The 12,658-nt window shown below is 47.4% G+C and overlaps 1 protein-coding gene across 2 annotated transcripts in view; it reads right to left on the reverse strand.

The window, feature by feature from the left end:
• Positions 1–3,685: 3,685 nt before the first annotated feature.
• The window catches only part of LOC115151679 (phosphatidylinositol 3-kinase regulatory subunit gamma), a 42,680-nt gene continuing 33,707 nt past the window's right edge, over positions 3,686–12,658 (reverse strand). The window contains exons 1-14 of one of the 2 annotated variants that reach the window (XM_029695820.1): positions 12,026–12,243; positions 11,753–11,827; positions 10,238–10,378; positions 9,753–9,942; positions 8,282–8,367; positions 7,737–7,842; positions 7,479–7,577; positions 7,120–7,300; positions 5,897–6,022; positions 5,661–5,803; positions 5,355–5,531; positions 5,187–5,258; positions 4,903–5,076; positions 3,686–4,490 (exon numbers count right to left, since the gene is read on the reverse strand). In XM_029695820.1, the coding sequence (XP_029551680.1) occupies positions 4,298–4,490; positions 4,903–5,076; positions 5,187–5,258; positions 5,355–5,531; positions 5,661–5,803; positions 5,897–6,022; positions 7,120–7,300; positions 7,479–7,577; positions 7,737–7,842; positions 8,282–8,367; positions 9,753–9,942; positions 10,238–10,361 (1,671 nt within the window). In that variant the 5' untranslated portion in view covers positions 10,362–10,378; positions 11,753–11,827; positions 12,026–12,243 and the 3' untranslated portion in view covers positions 3,686–4,297. Of the gene's footprint in view, positions 4,491–4,902; positions 5,077–5,186; positions 5,259–5,354; positions 5,532–5,660; positions 5,804–5,896; positions 6,023–7,119; positions 7,301–7,478; positions 7,578–7,736; positions 7,843–8,281; positions 8,368–9,752; positions 9,943–10,237; positions 10,379–11,752; positions 11,828–12,025; positions 12,244–12,658 lie in introns of those variants that run through there. The other variant, XM_029695819.1, reaches the window with a different exon arrangement.

Below are 12,658 nucleotides of genomic sequence, written 5' to 3' on the forward strand. Positions count from 1 at the left end.
GCCACAGACCTAGCATTTCCCAGCATTATTGCAGGAACTAGTAGATTCTACTTCTTCGGCCACACGTATAAGTAGGTGACAAACAAAGATCTAAGCACACCACCAGGCATATCTCACTTAAACATTGATATCTTTCTGAATTTATGGTTTTTGTAGAACCACCTGCAACTGGAAACACACTAAGATACTTTTTTAAACGAATCGAGAATGAAGAAAGTAATCCCCAAGAACAGGTTAGCTGAAAAATCTATGGCGGCGGTTTGTGTGGGTCTTTTCTGTAACACTCAGTAATGGACACCAACACTCTTTGGTTATATCACATTATCTGGCGTACAATCTTTAGCTAGTCTTACACCTGGCTGTGGTCATGTCAGTGGAGGGCATACGTAGTCTTACACTGCATGCAGAACCACTGTGTGCAATTTGAAAACAAACCAGAAACATATTTTTTACTCTCTTTTTTATACAGCACTCTCTCTTGCCAAAAAAACTCAACTAGATTGTCCCAGTTTTCAAAGATCCGTTGCCCTGAAGGACAGCCTAACTGAGCAGGACTCTGGCTGAAAGCTATGTTTAGTAAATAGTCCACAGACTATTATTGTCATCTCTCTCCAAGGAGACACTTTTCACCTAACTACCAAATAGACATAAGAAACAGGTTAACCAGATTAACATCAACATTGTTGTCAGCTATAAAAGGTTGATTTCCACCAATCCCAACATGATCGGCAATCTAACCACTCCTAAAAAGTGAGCAATAAAATGCACCAATGTCTGATTAATACAGTGTAAAGATTATCACTCATTCTGTGATTTGTCTTGAATCAAAATCAATGTTGATGAGGCATCGTGAAGTTGTATGTCTAACTCGCTGCATAGTACTAATCAGTTTGTCAAAGTAGTGTTTCAAGTCTACCTAGAATATCTGGTGTATATGTTAGCATTACAGTACAACTTGTTTCCTGGGAAAGAAGCTCATTCACAAAGTGTGGCAGGTAAGGTCCGATGAAGTAAATTGTGGAATTAGGCTACTATTACCTTAATGAGAGACTGAATACTGCGATGCATACTGCATACCCAATGTGATGCATACTGCATACCCAATGTCAAAATGTAGTGAAAAGACAATGTTTGTTATATCTGGTACACAACCCCACAATACGATCTACCATCTATCCACAACTATAAAATATGAACGGAAATCCATTTCCACCATGCACACCACCAACACCGCCATCATACACACAGTAATGCAGGGGAAGGCAACTTCGGTCCTCAAGAGGGTCTGCTGGCTTTCATTCATTCCTTTAAGTCAGCAACTGAGTGAGACCTGGGAAACCAGACGTGTGCACTGAGCCCTGACCCTAACCTGGGAAACCAGACGTGTGCACTGAACCCTAACCCTAACCTGGGAAACCAGACGTGTGCACTGAGCCCTGACCCTAACCTGGGAAACCAGACGTGTGCACTGAACCCTGACCCTAACCTGGGAAACCAGACGTGTGCACTCTGAGCCCTGACCCTAACCTGGGAAACCAGACGTGTGCACTGAACCCTGACCCTAACCTGGGAAACCAGACGTGTGCACTGAGCCCTGACCCTAACCTGGGAAACCAGACGTGTGCACTGAACCCTGACCCTAACCTGGGAAACCAGACGTGTGCACTGAACCCTGACCCTAACCTGGGAAACCAGACGTGTGCACTGAGCCCTGACCCTAACCTGGGAAACCAGACGTGTGCACTGAACCCTGACCCTAACCTGGGAAACCAGACGTGTGCACTGAACCCTGACCCTAACCTGGGAAACCAGACGTGTGCACTGAACCCTGACCCTAACCTGGGAAACCAGACGTGTGCACTGAACCCTGACCCTAACCTGGGAAACCAGACGCGTGCACTGAACCCTGACCCTAACCTGGGAAACCAGACGTGTGCACTCTGAGCCCTGACCCTAACCTGGGAAACCAGACGTGTGCACTGAGCCCTGACCCTAACCTGGGAAACCAGACGTGTGCACTGAACCCTGACCCTAACCTGGGAAACCAGACGTGTGCACTGAACCCTGACCCTAACCTGGGAAACCAGACGTGTGCACTGAACCCTGACCCTAACCTGGGAAACCAGACGTGTGCACTGAACCCTGACCCTAACCTGGGAAACCAGACGTGTGCACTGAACCCTGACCCTAACCTGGGAAACCAGACGTGTGCACTGAACCCTGACCCTAACCTGGGAAACCAGACGTGTGCACTGAACCCTGACCCTAACCTGGGAAACCAGACGTGTGCACTGAACCCTGACCCTAACCTGGGAAACCAGACGTGTGCACTGAGCCCTGACCCTAACCTGGGAAACCAGACGTGTGCACTGAACCCTGACCCTAACCTGGGAAACCAGACGTGTGCACTCTGAGCCCTGACCCTAACCTGGGAAACCAGACGTGTGCACTGAACCCTGACCCTAACCTGGGAAACCAGACGTGTGCACTGAGCCCTGACCCTAACCTGGGAAACCAGACGTGTGCACTGAACCCTGACCCTAACCTGGGAAACCAGACGTGTGCACTGAACCCTGACCCTAACCTGGGAAACCAGACGTGTGCACTGAGCCCTGACCCTAACCTGGGAAACCAGACGTGTGCACTGAACCCTGACCCTAACCTGGGAAACCAGACGTGTGCACTGAGCCCTGACCCTAACCTGGGAAACCAGACGTGTGCACTGAACCCTGACCCTAACCTGGGAAACCAGACGTGTGCACTGAACCCTGACCCTAACCTGGGAAACCAGACGCGTGCACTGAACCCTGACCCTAACCTGGGAAACCAGACGTGTGCACTCTGAGCCCTGACCCTAACCTGGGAAACCAGACGTGTGCACTGAGCCCTGACCCTAACCTGGGAAACCAGACGTGTGCACTGAACCCTGACCCTAACCTGGGAAACCAGACGTGTGCACTGAACCCTGACCCTAACCTGGGAAACCAGACGTGTGCACTGAACCCTGACCCTAACCTGGGAAACCAGACGTGTGCACTGAACCCTGACCCTAACCTGGGAAACCAGACGTGTGCACTGAACCCTGACCCTAACCTGGGAAACCAGACGTGTGCACTGAACCCTGACCCTAACCTGGGAAACCAGACGTGTGCACTGAACCCTGACCCTAACCTGGGAAACCAGACGTGTGCACTGAACCCTGACCCTAACCTGGGAAACCAGACGTGTGCACTGAACCCTGACCCTAACCTGGGAAACCAGACGTGTGCACTCTGAGCAGTCAGTGGCAGTCGTCCCAGGTAAAAGTCTGAGGGAGTTACCCATCCCTGCTTTAAGGCAATCAATAGCAAGGTCCATTTCAGATTTCTAGTTTCATACACAGTTCTGTACAAAACACTTGGCATGTGATTGGGGCAAGGCATCCACACTGACTCTGATCTACAGAGAGAGAATGGAAGACCGAGGATTAGAAGAGAAGGCACTTTCACCACCAAGTGTTCCACCATCAAAGGACTGCAACTCCAGCTCACATTACATGCCACAGTCTGTCACAGCAATCAGTGTCCTCAAGCTACACCAGGGGCCATGCCAGCATCTAATATCATCAACCTCAAACTATTTTAAACAGTCTTACATAGATTGCAACAAAAAAAAGCTTTCAGAAAAAGACAAATGAATCTTTTTGTTTAACACATTGGTACTGAATTTCTGCTTTATGTGATAGGGCGCATAGCAATGAGTACACAGAAAGGAGAATGCTTTCTTTGTATGTGTCCCATAGCGCTATGGGAGAAAATGTGTATTAATATGAACTTGCAACAAAACACTACAAGTTAAGCCTTTTACCACATCTCCCAATTATCCAGCCATGTCAGCAACGCTTGATGAAAACACAAAGTCTGTTAGGTATTTTTGTTCTCCATGTCAAACCCTTACGCCTCTTTAACTGTTGAAAAAAGTTACTACCCCCCCAAAATGGCACCCTTAACGAGTTGATTTAAAAAAGAATTCCCTCCATTGAAAGTGAAAATGGAATCTACAGCAGTTACTTTAAAATAGTCAAAATATTTTTATCCTAAAACTGTGTAGTGTTGTAAAGATTTAACAAAAATATAACATTTACAGGTTCTCTTCAAAGTCAAAACCCAGTCAGTTATTATATCTGTCACTTCCACTCCTGTCAAACCCAACGCTCAGAAAGCTGTTTGCTTTTTTGTTGGGAAAAGTGAGGGTTTGTGGTCTCAGTTGTGTGTGTGTTTTCGCTCTGTGCCAGGCCGTGTCCGGGGGACGGTGCGTCTCATCTGGGTTGCTGCTGGGTTAGGACCGGACATGCCAGAGTTACATTCAGCGAGTCATTGTGCTGGACCAGGGAGGTGTGTCTGTAGTGGAGAACCAGCTCTCTCAGGGAGCTGTACAGGTTGTAAGGCTCGGCGAAGCCGTAGCCCGTGGAGGTCTTGAATATCACACAGTGCTTGACGTCCCCGTCCATGCTGCATGTACAGACGTGAAGTCAACAACAGAACATTTGGTTAGACACCACGCCCAAACACAGCAGTCAAAGTGATATTTCAGCATCAAATCAAAGTTTGTCAGATGTTTTCAGACCTCATCAAGACACCATCAATGTTGAAGATCCTGCTATATGCCTCAATGCCAAATGTTCCTCAGTCCAATAGGTTTGGATGAGCTGACTCAGTTGTGTTACTGCTTAACGGCCCTTTGCGGATAAGATTGGCCAACCATGTTTTCAGATGGTCTCCACGTGTTTGAGATTTTCAGGCATCATCTCGGCAGGTGAGTCCGGAAAACATCTGACAAACCTGGCTAAAGCCCATGCAACAGTCTAGTCGTATTTCTAACCCAAATCATTATGTGACCGCAGATCAGCTTAATGGGACTCACACTACAGAGCAGGCGTAGGAGCCCTTCTGGGACTGGCTGTCTCGGATCAGGAAGGTGCCGTCACCCTTGCCCCTTAGCAGCTCTTCGGCCTGGCCGCGCTGGATGTCGCCCACGTACCAGGTGCGCTCATCATGGTGCGGCAGGTCATCCATCTCATCCACCAGAGAATAGAGGCTGGGAGGGAGAAGAGGGGATGAAACCAGGGTCAATATGATACACGATAAGACATGATTAAACATGGTGATGTATCACACCTGTCAGACGGCCACATTGGTTTAACTCACTCTTCCACGTCGTTCTTGATCCCAAGCCACTCGTTAATCTTCTTCTGTCTGGTGCCCTTCTGATTGAGCCACCTGGGGCGTTAACACAAGCTAACAGTTAGTTCCCAGGTTCCTAAACATTTCAGTTTTGCATTGTAAAGTGTGTGTGTGTGTGTGTGTGTAACCTACACCAGGTACTGGTCTCTGATCTTCCTCAGCTGCATGAGGTCTGGTTTCAGACTGTTCATCTTCTTGTCGATCTCTCGGTTGTCCGTTGCCTGCTCCTTCAGGTCCTGCTCCAGCTTCCGCTTGCTGTCATGGATCTCAGTCACACGAGACTTCAGCTTATCTGAATTACTTTGGATTCTGTAAGGTGGAGCGACAAGATTGGGAGGTCCCCCACTTCATAGTCATAATCACTACAGGCTTCAGTCAGAGGGCTAGTTCAAACCCTGTATCATAACATGAAAATCCTACAACAGGCAATGTAGATACCTGTCAATCTCTTGGCTGTTTCCTTCCCTGTGGAACTTGTCAATGTACTCCTTGCTGTAGCGCTCTTGGGTCTCGCACTGCTCTTCAAAGATATTGATGGTCTCGGTGAAGGCCTCGATGGCCGTGTGCTTCATCTGTAACTCCTGTACAGGGAAAATAGACGAGGTTTCGCTCATTTCAAGTGCTATGGAACCCAGACCCAAATGGGACAGTGAAATGGATGTGTTGAATATTACCTGAGAGGTGCGAGTGTACTCTTCATACAAGACGTCATATTCCCGGCTCTTCTCCTGGTACTGTTCATGGTACACCTTCAGTTGCTCTCCTACTGCTTCCACGTTATCCTCTTTCACCACCTGGTCCTGGAAATAACAAACACCATTAACTAACCAAATCAAACTATTTGTCACATGCGCCGAATACAACAAGTGTAGACCTTACAGTGAAATGCTTACTGACAAGCCCTTAATCAACAGTGCAGTTCAAGAAGCGTTGAGAAAATATTTACCAAATAAAGTAAAAAATAATAAAAAGTAACACAATAACGAGGCTATATTCAGGGGGTACCGAGTCAGTGTGCGGGGGTACAGGTTAGAGGTCATTTGTACATGTAGGTAGGGGTGAAGTGACTATGCATAGATAATAAACAGCGAGTAGCAGCAGTGTACAAAACCAATGGAGGGGATCAATGTAATAGTCCGGGTAGCCATTTGATTAATTGTTCAGTAGTCTTATGGCTTGGGTGTAGATGCTGTTAAGGAGCCTTTTGGTCCTACACTTGGCGCTCCGGTACCGCTTGCTCTGCGGTAGCAGAGAGAACAGTCTATGACTAGGGTGACTGGAGTCTGGTCAGGATGCTCTCGAGCAACCGGTCAGGATGCTCTCGATGGTGCAGCTGCCAAACTTTTTTAGATCTGGGGACCCATGCCAAATCTTTTCAGTCTCCTGAAGGGGAAAAGGTTTTGTCGTGCCCTCTTCACGACTGTCTTGGTGTGTTTGGACCATGATAGATCGATGGTGATGTGAACACCAAGGAGCTTGAAACTCTCGACCTGCTCCACTACAGCCCCGTTGATGTTAATGGGGGCCTGTAGTCCACGATCAGCTCCTTTGTCTTGCTCACATTGAGGGAGAGATACAACCAAGATGTTGAGCTATAGAACACTCAATGTGGGCTCCATGTATTTCAAATGGAGGGGCAGCAAGCAAACTCTCCTCACTTAATCATAATTGTTTGATAACATTTCAGACAAGCTATTGCAGTCCTCTTGGGGATGCCATGGGTTTGGGATTTTCCTTAATGCATGTGCCATAAGAAATGTAAGGCTTTCCAGAAAGCATAAGGGTGCTGTTCGAAGGCTGCATTCCTTTTCTCTTCTATCGTCTATTTAAAAACCAAGTAACCCCATTGACATAAGGCCCAGAAGTCAAACCAACATTAACAGAATCATTCTAGTACCTGCTGATATTTGGAGATGGGGTACAGTAGCCGTGAGTCCAGCTTGGGGTTGTACTGGGCCAGCGACTCCTGGTGATAATGCAGGATGAGCTCCACCACAGAGGAAAAGGTCAGCGGCTCAGAGAAACCGTACTTGCCGCCTCGGTGGAAGATCTTGATCAGCTTGTTGTTTCCCCCTTTTCTAGAAAAGTCCAGAGCAGTTGAACAATGTTACAGAGGTTCTGTGAAAGTCTCTGGAAGCTATCCAAAGTGGTGGAAGGTCATTGCATTTGAAACGAGTGACTGGGGAGTACTTGAAGATTATTTTAAGAGAGACAAACTAGTCTCTTTTAGACAGACTAAATGATCAATACCCTTACCTGAGAGTCAATGTGTATTCTCCTTGCACCTTGCTTGAGGCGTCTCGGACCAAGAAAGTCCCATCCGGCATGTCTCTCATCTTCTCATTCACCTCCTCTCTGGAAAAAATTGCATGATTACGTCACTAAAGCTGGGTGAGTAAGATGAGTGACAAGTGACAATCATTTCTTCTTAAAACAGAAGATTGTGGTCTCAACTGTAAATAACCAAGTGTGGACACTAACACTGGATTCATTCTATAGCCAGATAAATTGTACCTGGAAATGTCTCCCCAGTACCACTCTGCATCGGCCATCTTGCTGCCGTCTCCATTGATCACAGAGGAGGCCATGGCTTTGGTTTTGGAAGGTTTGGGAGGTAGGGCTGTCAAAGGGACCAATAGGTGGTGGTGTCACAATACAGTGGGACATCCATTCAAAATGGACACAGGAGATAGAGGTGTTTTTTACATTACATTTTAGTCATTTAGCAGACGCTCTTATCCAGAGCGACTTACAGTAGTGAATGCATAAATGTTTTTCTCCGTACTGGTCCCCCGTGGGAATCGAACCCACAACCCTGGCGTTGCAAACACCATGCTCTACCAACTGAGCCACACGGGACAGTGATAGTGTGTATGTGATGTGTATATAGCCTCATTATTGTGTTACTTTTTTACTAAATTTTTTTTAACTTTAGTTTATTTAGTAAATATTTTCTTCTCTATTGTTTGAACTGCATTGTTTGTTAAGGGGCTTGTAAGTAAGCATTTCACCTGTTTCGGCGCATGTGACAAATAAAATGTGATTTGATTTGTGTTTACCTGGTGGCATTTCTTCCAGCTCCCAGGCCCTCACCACCAGCAGTCTCTCCAGCACCTGGGCAGAAACCTGACGATCTTCTTCTGACCTGGACAAAAATCAATACACTCCTACGTAAGTCATTCAGAGTACGGTGGAAAGAGTGGTTCAACGGGAGGAGGGGAGTCATATTTTCCACCAGTACAGGAGGGAGAGGTGTTGAGGGGACGTACTGTATATTCTGCTGACTTCAGAGAATAGTGTCCTTCCAGGAACACAGACGTGTTTATGGCTTCTACCTCAACCTGCAGACCATTTCTACAGCCAGACACTTTGTAGACTGACAACCGCATGAACTCAAGAGGATGTTGGTCATGTTGATGCATTTCTTCCTCCCTCTCTCTGTTGGCTGGCCAGTATCTCTCTCTCCCTCTCTCTGTTGGCTGGCCAGTATCTCTCTCTCCCTCTCTCTGTTGGCTGGCCAGTATCTCTCTCTCCCTCTCTCTGTTGGCTAGCCAGTATCTCTCTCTCCCTCTCTCTGTTGGCTGGCCAGTATCTCTCTCTCCCTCTCTCTGTTGGCTGGCCAGTATCTCTCTCTCCCTCTCTCTGTTGGCTGGCCAGTATCTCTCTCCCTCTCTCTGTTGGCTGGCCAGTATCTCTCTCTCCCTCTCTCTGTTGGCTGGCCAGTATCTCTCTCTCCCTCTCTCTATTGGCTGGCCAGTATCTCTCTCTCCCGCTCTCTGTTGGCTGGCCAGTATCTCTCTCTCCCTCTCTCTATTGGCTGGCCAGTATCTCTCTCCCTCTCTCTGTTGGCTGGCCAGTATCTCTCGCTCCCTCTCTCTGTTGGCTGGCCAGTATCTCTCTCTCCCTCTCTCTATTGGCTGGCCAGTATTTCTCTCTCCCTCTCTCTATTGGCTGGCCAGTATTTCTCTCTCTGTTGGCTGGCCAGTATCTCTCTCTCCCTCTCTCTATTGGCTGGCCAGTATTTCTCTCTCTGTTGGCTGGCCAGTATCTCTCTCTCCCTCTCTCTATTGGCTGGCCAGTATTTCTCTCTCCCTCTCTCTGTTGGCTGGCCAGTATCTCTCTCTCCCTCTCTCTGTTGGCTGGCCAGTATCTCTCTCTCCCTCTCTGTTGGCTGGCCAGTATCTCTCTCTCCCTCTCTCTGTTGGCTGGCCAGTATTTCTCTCTCCCTCTCTCTGTTGGCTGGCCAGTATCTCTCTCTCCCTCTCTCTATTGGCTGGCCAGTATCTCTCTCTCCCTCTCTCTGTTGGCTGGCCAGTATCTCTCTCTCCCTCTCTCTATTGGCTGGCCAGTATTTCTCTCTCCCTCTGTTTCTATTGGCTGGCCAGTATTTCTCTCTCCGTGTCTATTGGCTGGCCAGTATTTCTCTCTCCCTCTGTGTCTATTGGCTGGCCAGTATTTCTCCCTCTGTGTCTATTGGCTGGACAGCCCCCCCATTACCAACATAGGTATTTCTTTAAATGTGAGACTGACCCAGCGGGGAGCAGCAGAGGGCTGAAGAGGAGTGCAAGGGTGTGAGGGTCCAGGCCGTTGTGGGCCGAGCTCTGGCCCACTCGGTCCAAGTGTCTGAGCAGGTACTGCAGGGTGAGCAGGCCTGGCAGGGGCACGGCCGGGGGCTCCAGCGCCTTCAGCAAACGCTTGCCTGTCTCCTCGACAGACAGCTCTGGGAAATAAGAACCAGCAAGGAGACTGAGTGACAACCTTAGTGCCTTGGGTTTGAGACACAATGATACATTGACAACATTATTTTCTATCTAATGCCAAATTCACATTTTGCTTTGTATTTCTAAGCCGATTCCAAAATATACACAATTCTTTCAACAGTCACCTGATAGTGTGCTTCAATGATAGCCGTTTTTGTTGTTGTTGTTTGTTAGTAGAATATGCTCCTGGAATCACTTGCATCAGTTCTTAATGAGATACATGAAGAAGCATGTTAGTGCTAAAGGTGCCGTTACCTGCTTCCTCTTGCAGGGCAGTCTTCAGGCTGGGATAAACACACTCTGGGATGATGGGGGAGGGCAAGTCCTGCAGGAATCCCATCAGGGCCCCTGAGAGCGCCTGGACATCGTACTGGCCCATCTCAGGCTCAGAGAGCTCTGTAAAAAGAACACTTTTGGTCGCTAATTCAGACACTGCAGAGTCTGTTTGTGTACATCGCTGGTTCTCCTGTTCTGTGGTACGGTGTCCCAAGAGTTGTGCTTTGTGGCCAGAGTTTCTGGTGCGGCTAAGTGTGCTGTCTGGGAAACAGTGTCCAGACTAGTCCTATGACAGTGTCTGAGAGCCTAAAATAACAACCTCCTCCTCTTTCACTGATGCGACAGGCAGGCCAGACTGGCTGGGTGCTGCTTACTGCTCTGTCACGCCTCAGCTAGCAAACAGCTGTCTGAAAAGGCCTGCCTGGCCCGGTCCAGCTCTCCATCTGAGCAGATAGACTGTGGGGAGAGTGTCTGGCATGTGTGAGTGTGTGTGAGCATGGGGAGAATCTGGGTCGGTCTGTCTGTGGCATGTGAAAGGTGTGTTTGTGGGGGGTGGGGGTGTGCATCTCAGAACATGCTGGTGACACTTGATCTAGCCTACATCTTCCTGTCTGCTCAAATCTTAGAGAGACCGTACTCAAACTCGTTTTGGCATGGATGTTGCTAAGCAAGTCCCAGGTCACTTGAATCCTAGGAACACCCAAGTGTTCACTTTCTCCAGGCAAGTGTTCACTTTCTCCAGGCAAGTGTTCACTTTCTCCAGACAAGTGTTCACTTTCTCCAGACAAGTGTTCACTTTCTCCAGACAAGTGTTCACTTTCTCCAGGCAAGTGTTCACTTTCTCCAGGCAAGTGTTCACTTTCTCCAGGCAAGTGTTCACTTTCTCCAGACAAGTGTTCACTTTCTCCAGTCGAAACAAACAGTGCCATGTATATAGATAAGCACAGAATAACAAGCGGAACGAACTCGTAGAGACAATTATATTGCAATTAATGCAAAATCTGTCACGGAGTGAAAATAACACTCCCGAGGCTGTCCTCACTCTTCAGTACAGTGGGGCTCACAGAGAAGTGAAATATATGCAAGATTGTCTTGGGGGGGGGGGCACTGCAGAACCATCCGTCTCTTTGATCCGTTTGAACAGACTGGCCTATTTCTCTACACAAACAAAGGCTGTGTTAAAACTGTTGAAATAGAGCAAAGACAAACAGAGCATGTACTGTATCCTACAGGACCCACGAGGACAGCATGGTCATCACCCCTCTGAGTTCTTTTCCTAACTCAACAACTCAATAGGCAAGGCTATAGAATGAACAACATCACAATCATTGAAGTCACAGGGTTCGGAGTAAATTCCTTTTTATCCTACAGGAATGGATGACTACCCGACCATGGCAACAGACTCTATCAACTTGTACAGCACAGCAAGAGTTGACTGTAAGAACAATGCATTCATGCACAAGCATAAGGTGCAAGAGAAAAAGAGGGTCTTACCAAAGTTCAGGCTCTGTCTATGACTGCCAGCAGCCAAGGATCCAGACTTCCTATACAGCGTCTCGCACTCCAAACCTGCAAGAGTTTGACACACACACACACACACACACACACACACACACACACACACACACACCCTTCTGAAATAGTCTCTTCTCTCCTGACATGCCTCTATTAGTGGATCAATTAGTTACACGTATAAACATCCAAAATACAGCACCCAGAGCTGAAAATACATGACCAAGACGCTAACTGCAACATTTCAACACTAACCTGGCCTTCCACATGCTACCTGGAGGCCCAGGAGACACTTTCAGGAGTGCTACGTCTGAAAGGTCTAAGATCAGACGGAGAGAGGAGAGGGCCTTTTCTCAATTCGATTTGCTCAACTCCTGCGTCCTCTCAGGGAACGTGGACGAAACATGTGGTTGTATGAAAAGCAAATTATGTTTACAGGGGTGGATCCCAAAATAAATATGTAAAGAGATAAAAACAAGGATGGACATTTGCCCAAATGAGGAAAGGCAGAGGAGAGTTCCTATCAAAGCCAGGGTGTCTCCCCTAGCTCAGATCCACCTTTTAAATAACACTGTTTGTAGACCATGCGGATCTAAGTGGACCATGATCAAAGCTAAATACTGTAAATATATGTATGTATACAGTGCCTTCGCAAAGTATTCAGACCCCTTGACTTTTTCCACATTTTGTTACATTACAGCCTTATTCCACAATTAAATAAAAAAAATCCTCAGCAATCTACACACAATACCCCATAACGACAAAGCGAAAACAGGTTTTTTTTTAGATGTTGCTAATTTATTAAATATAAAAAACAGAAATACCTTATTTACATAAGTATTCAGACCCTTTGTTATGAGATTCAAAATTGAGCTCAGGTACATCCTG

This window comes from Salmo trutta, chromosome 17 (genome assembly GCF_901001165.1).
Source record: "Salmo trutta chromosome 17, fSalTru1.1, whole genome shotgun sequence".
Taxonomy (NCBI): Eukaryota; Metazoa; Chordata; class Actinopteri; order Salmoniformes; family Salmonidae; genus Salmo; species Salmo trutta.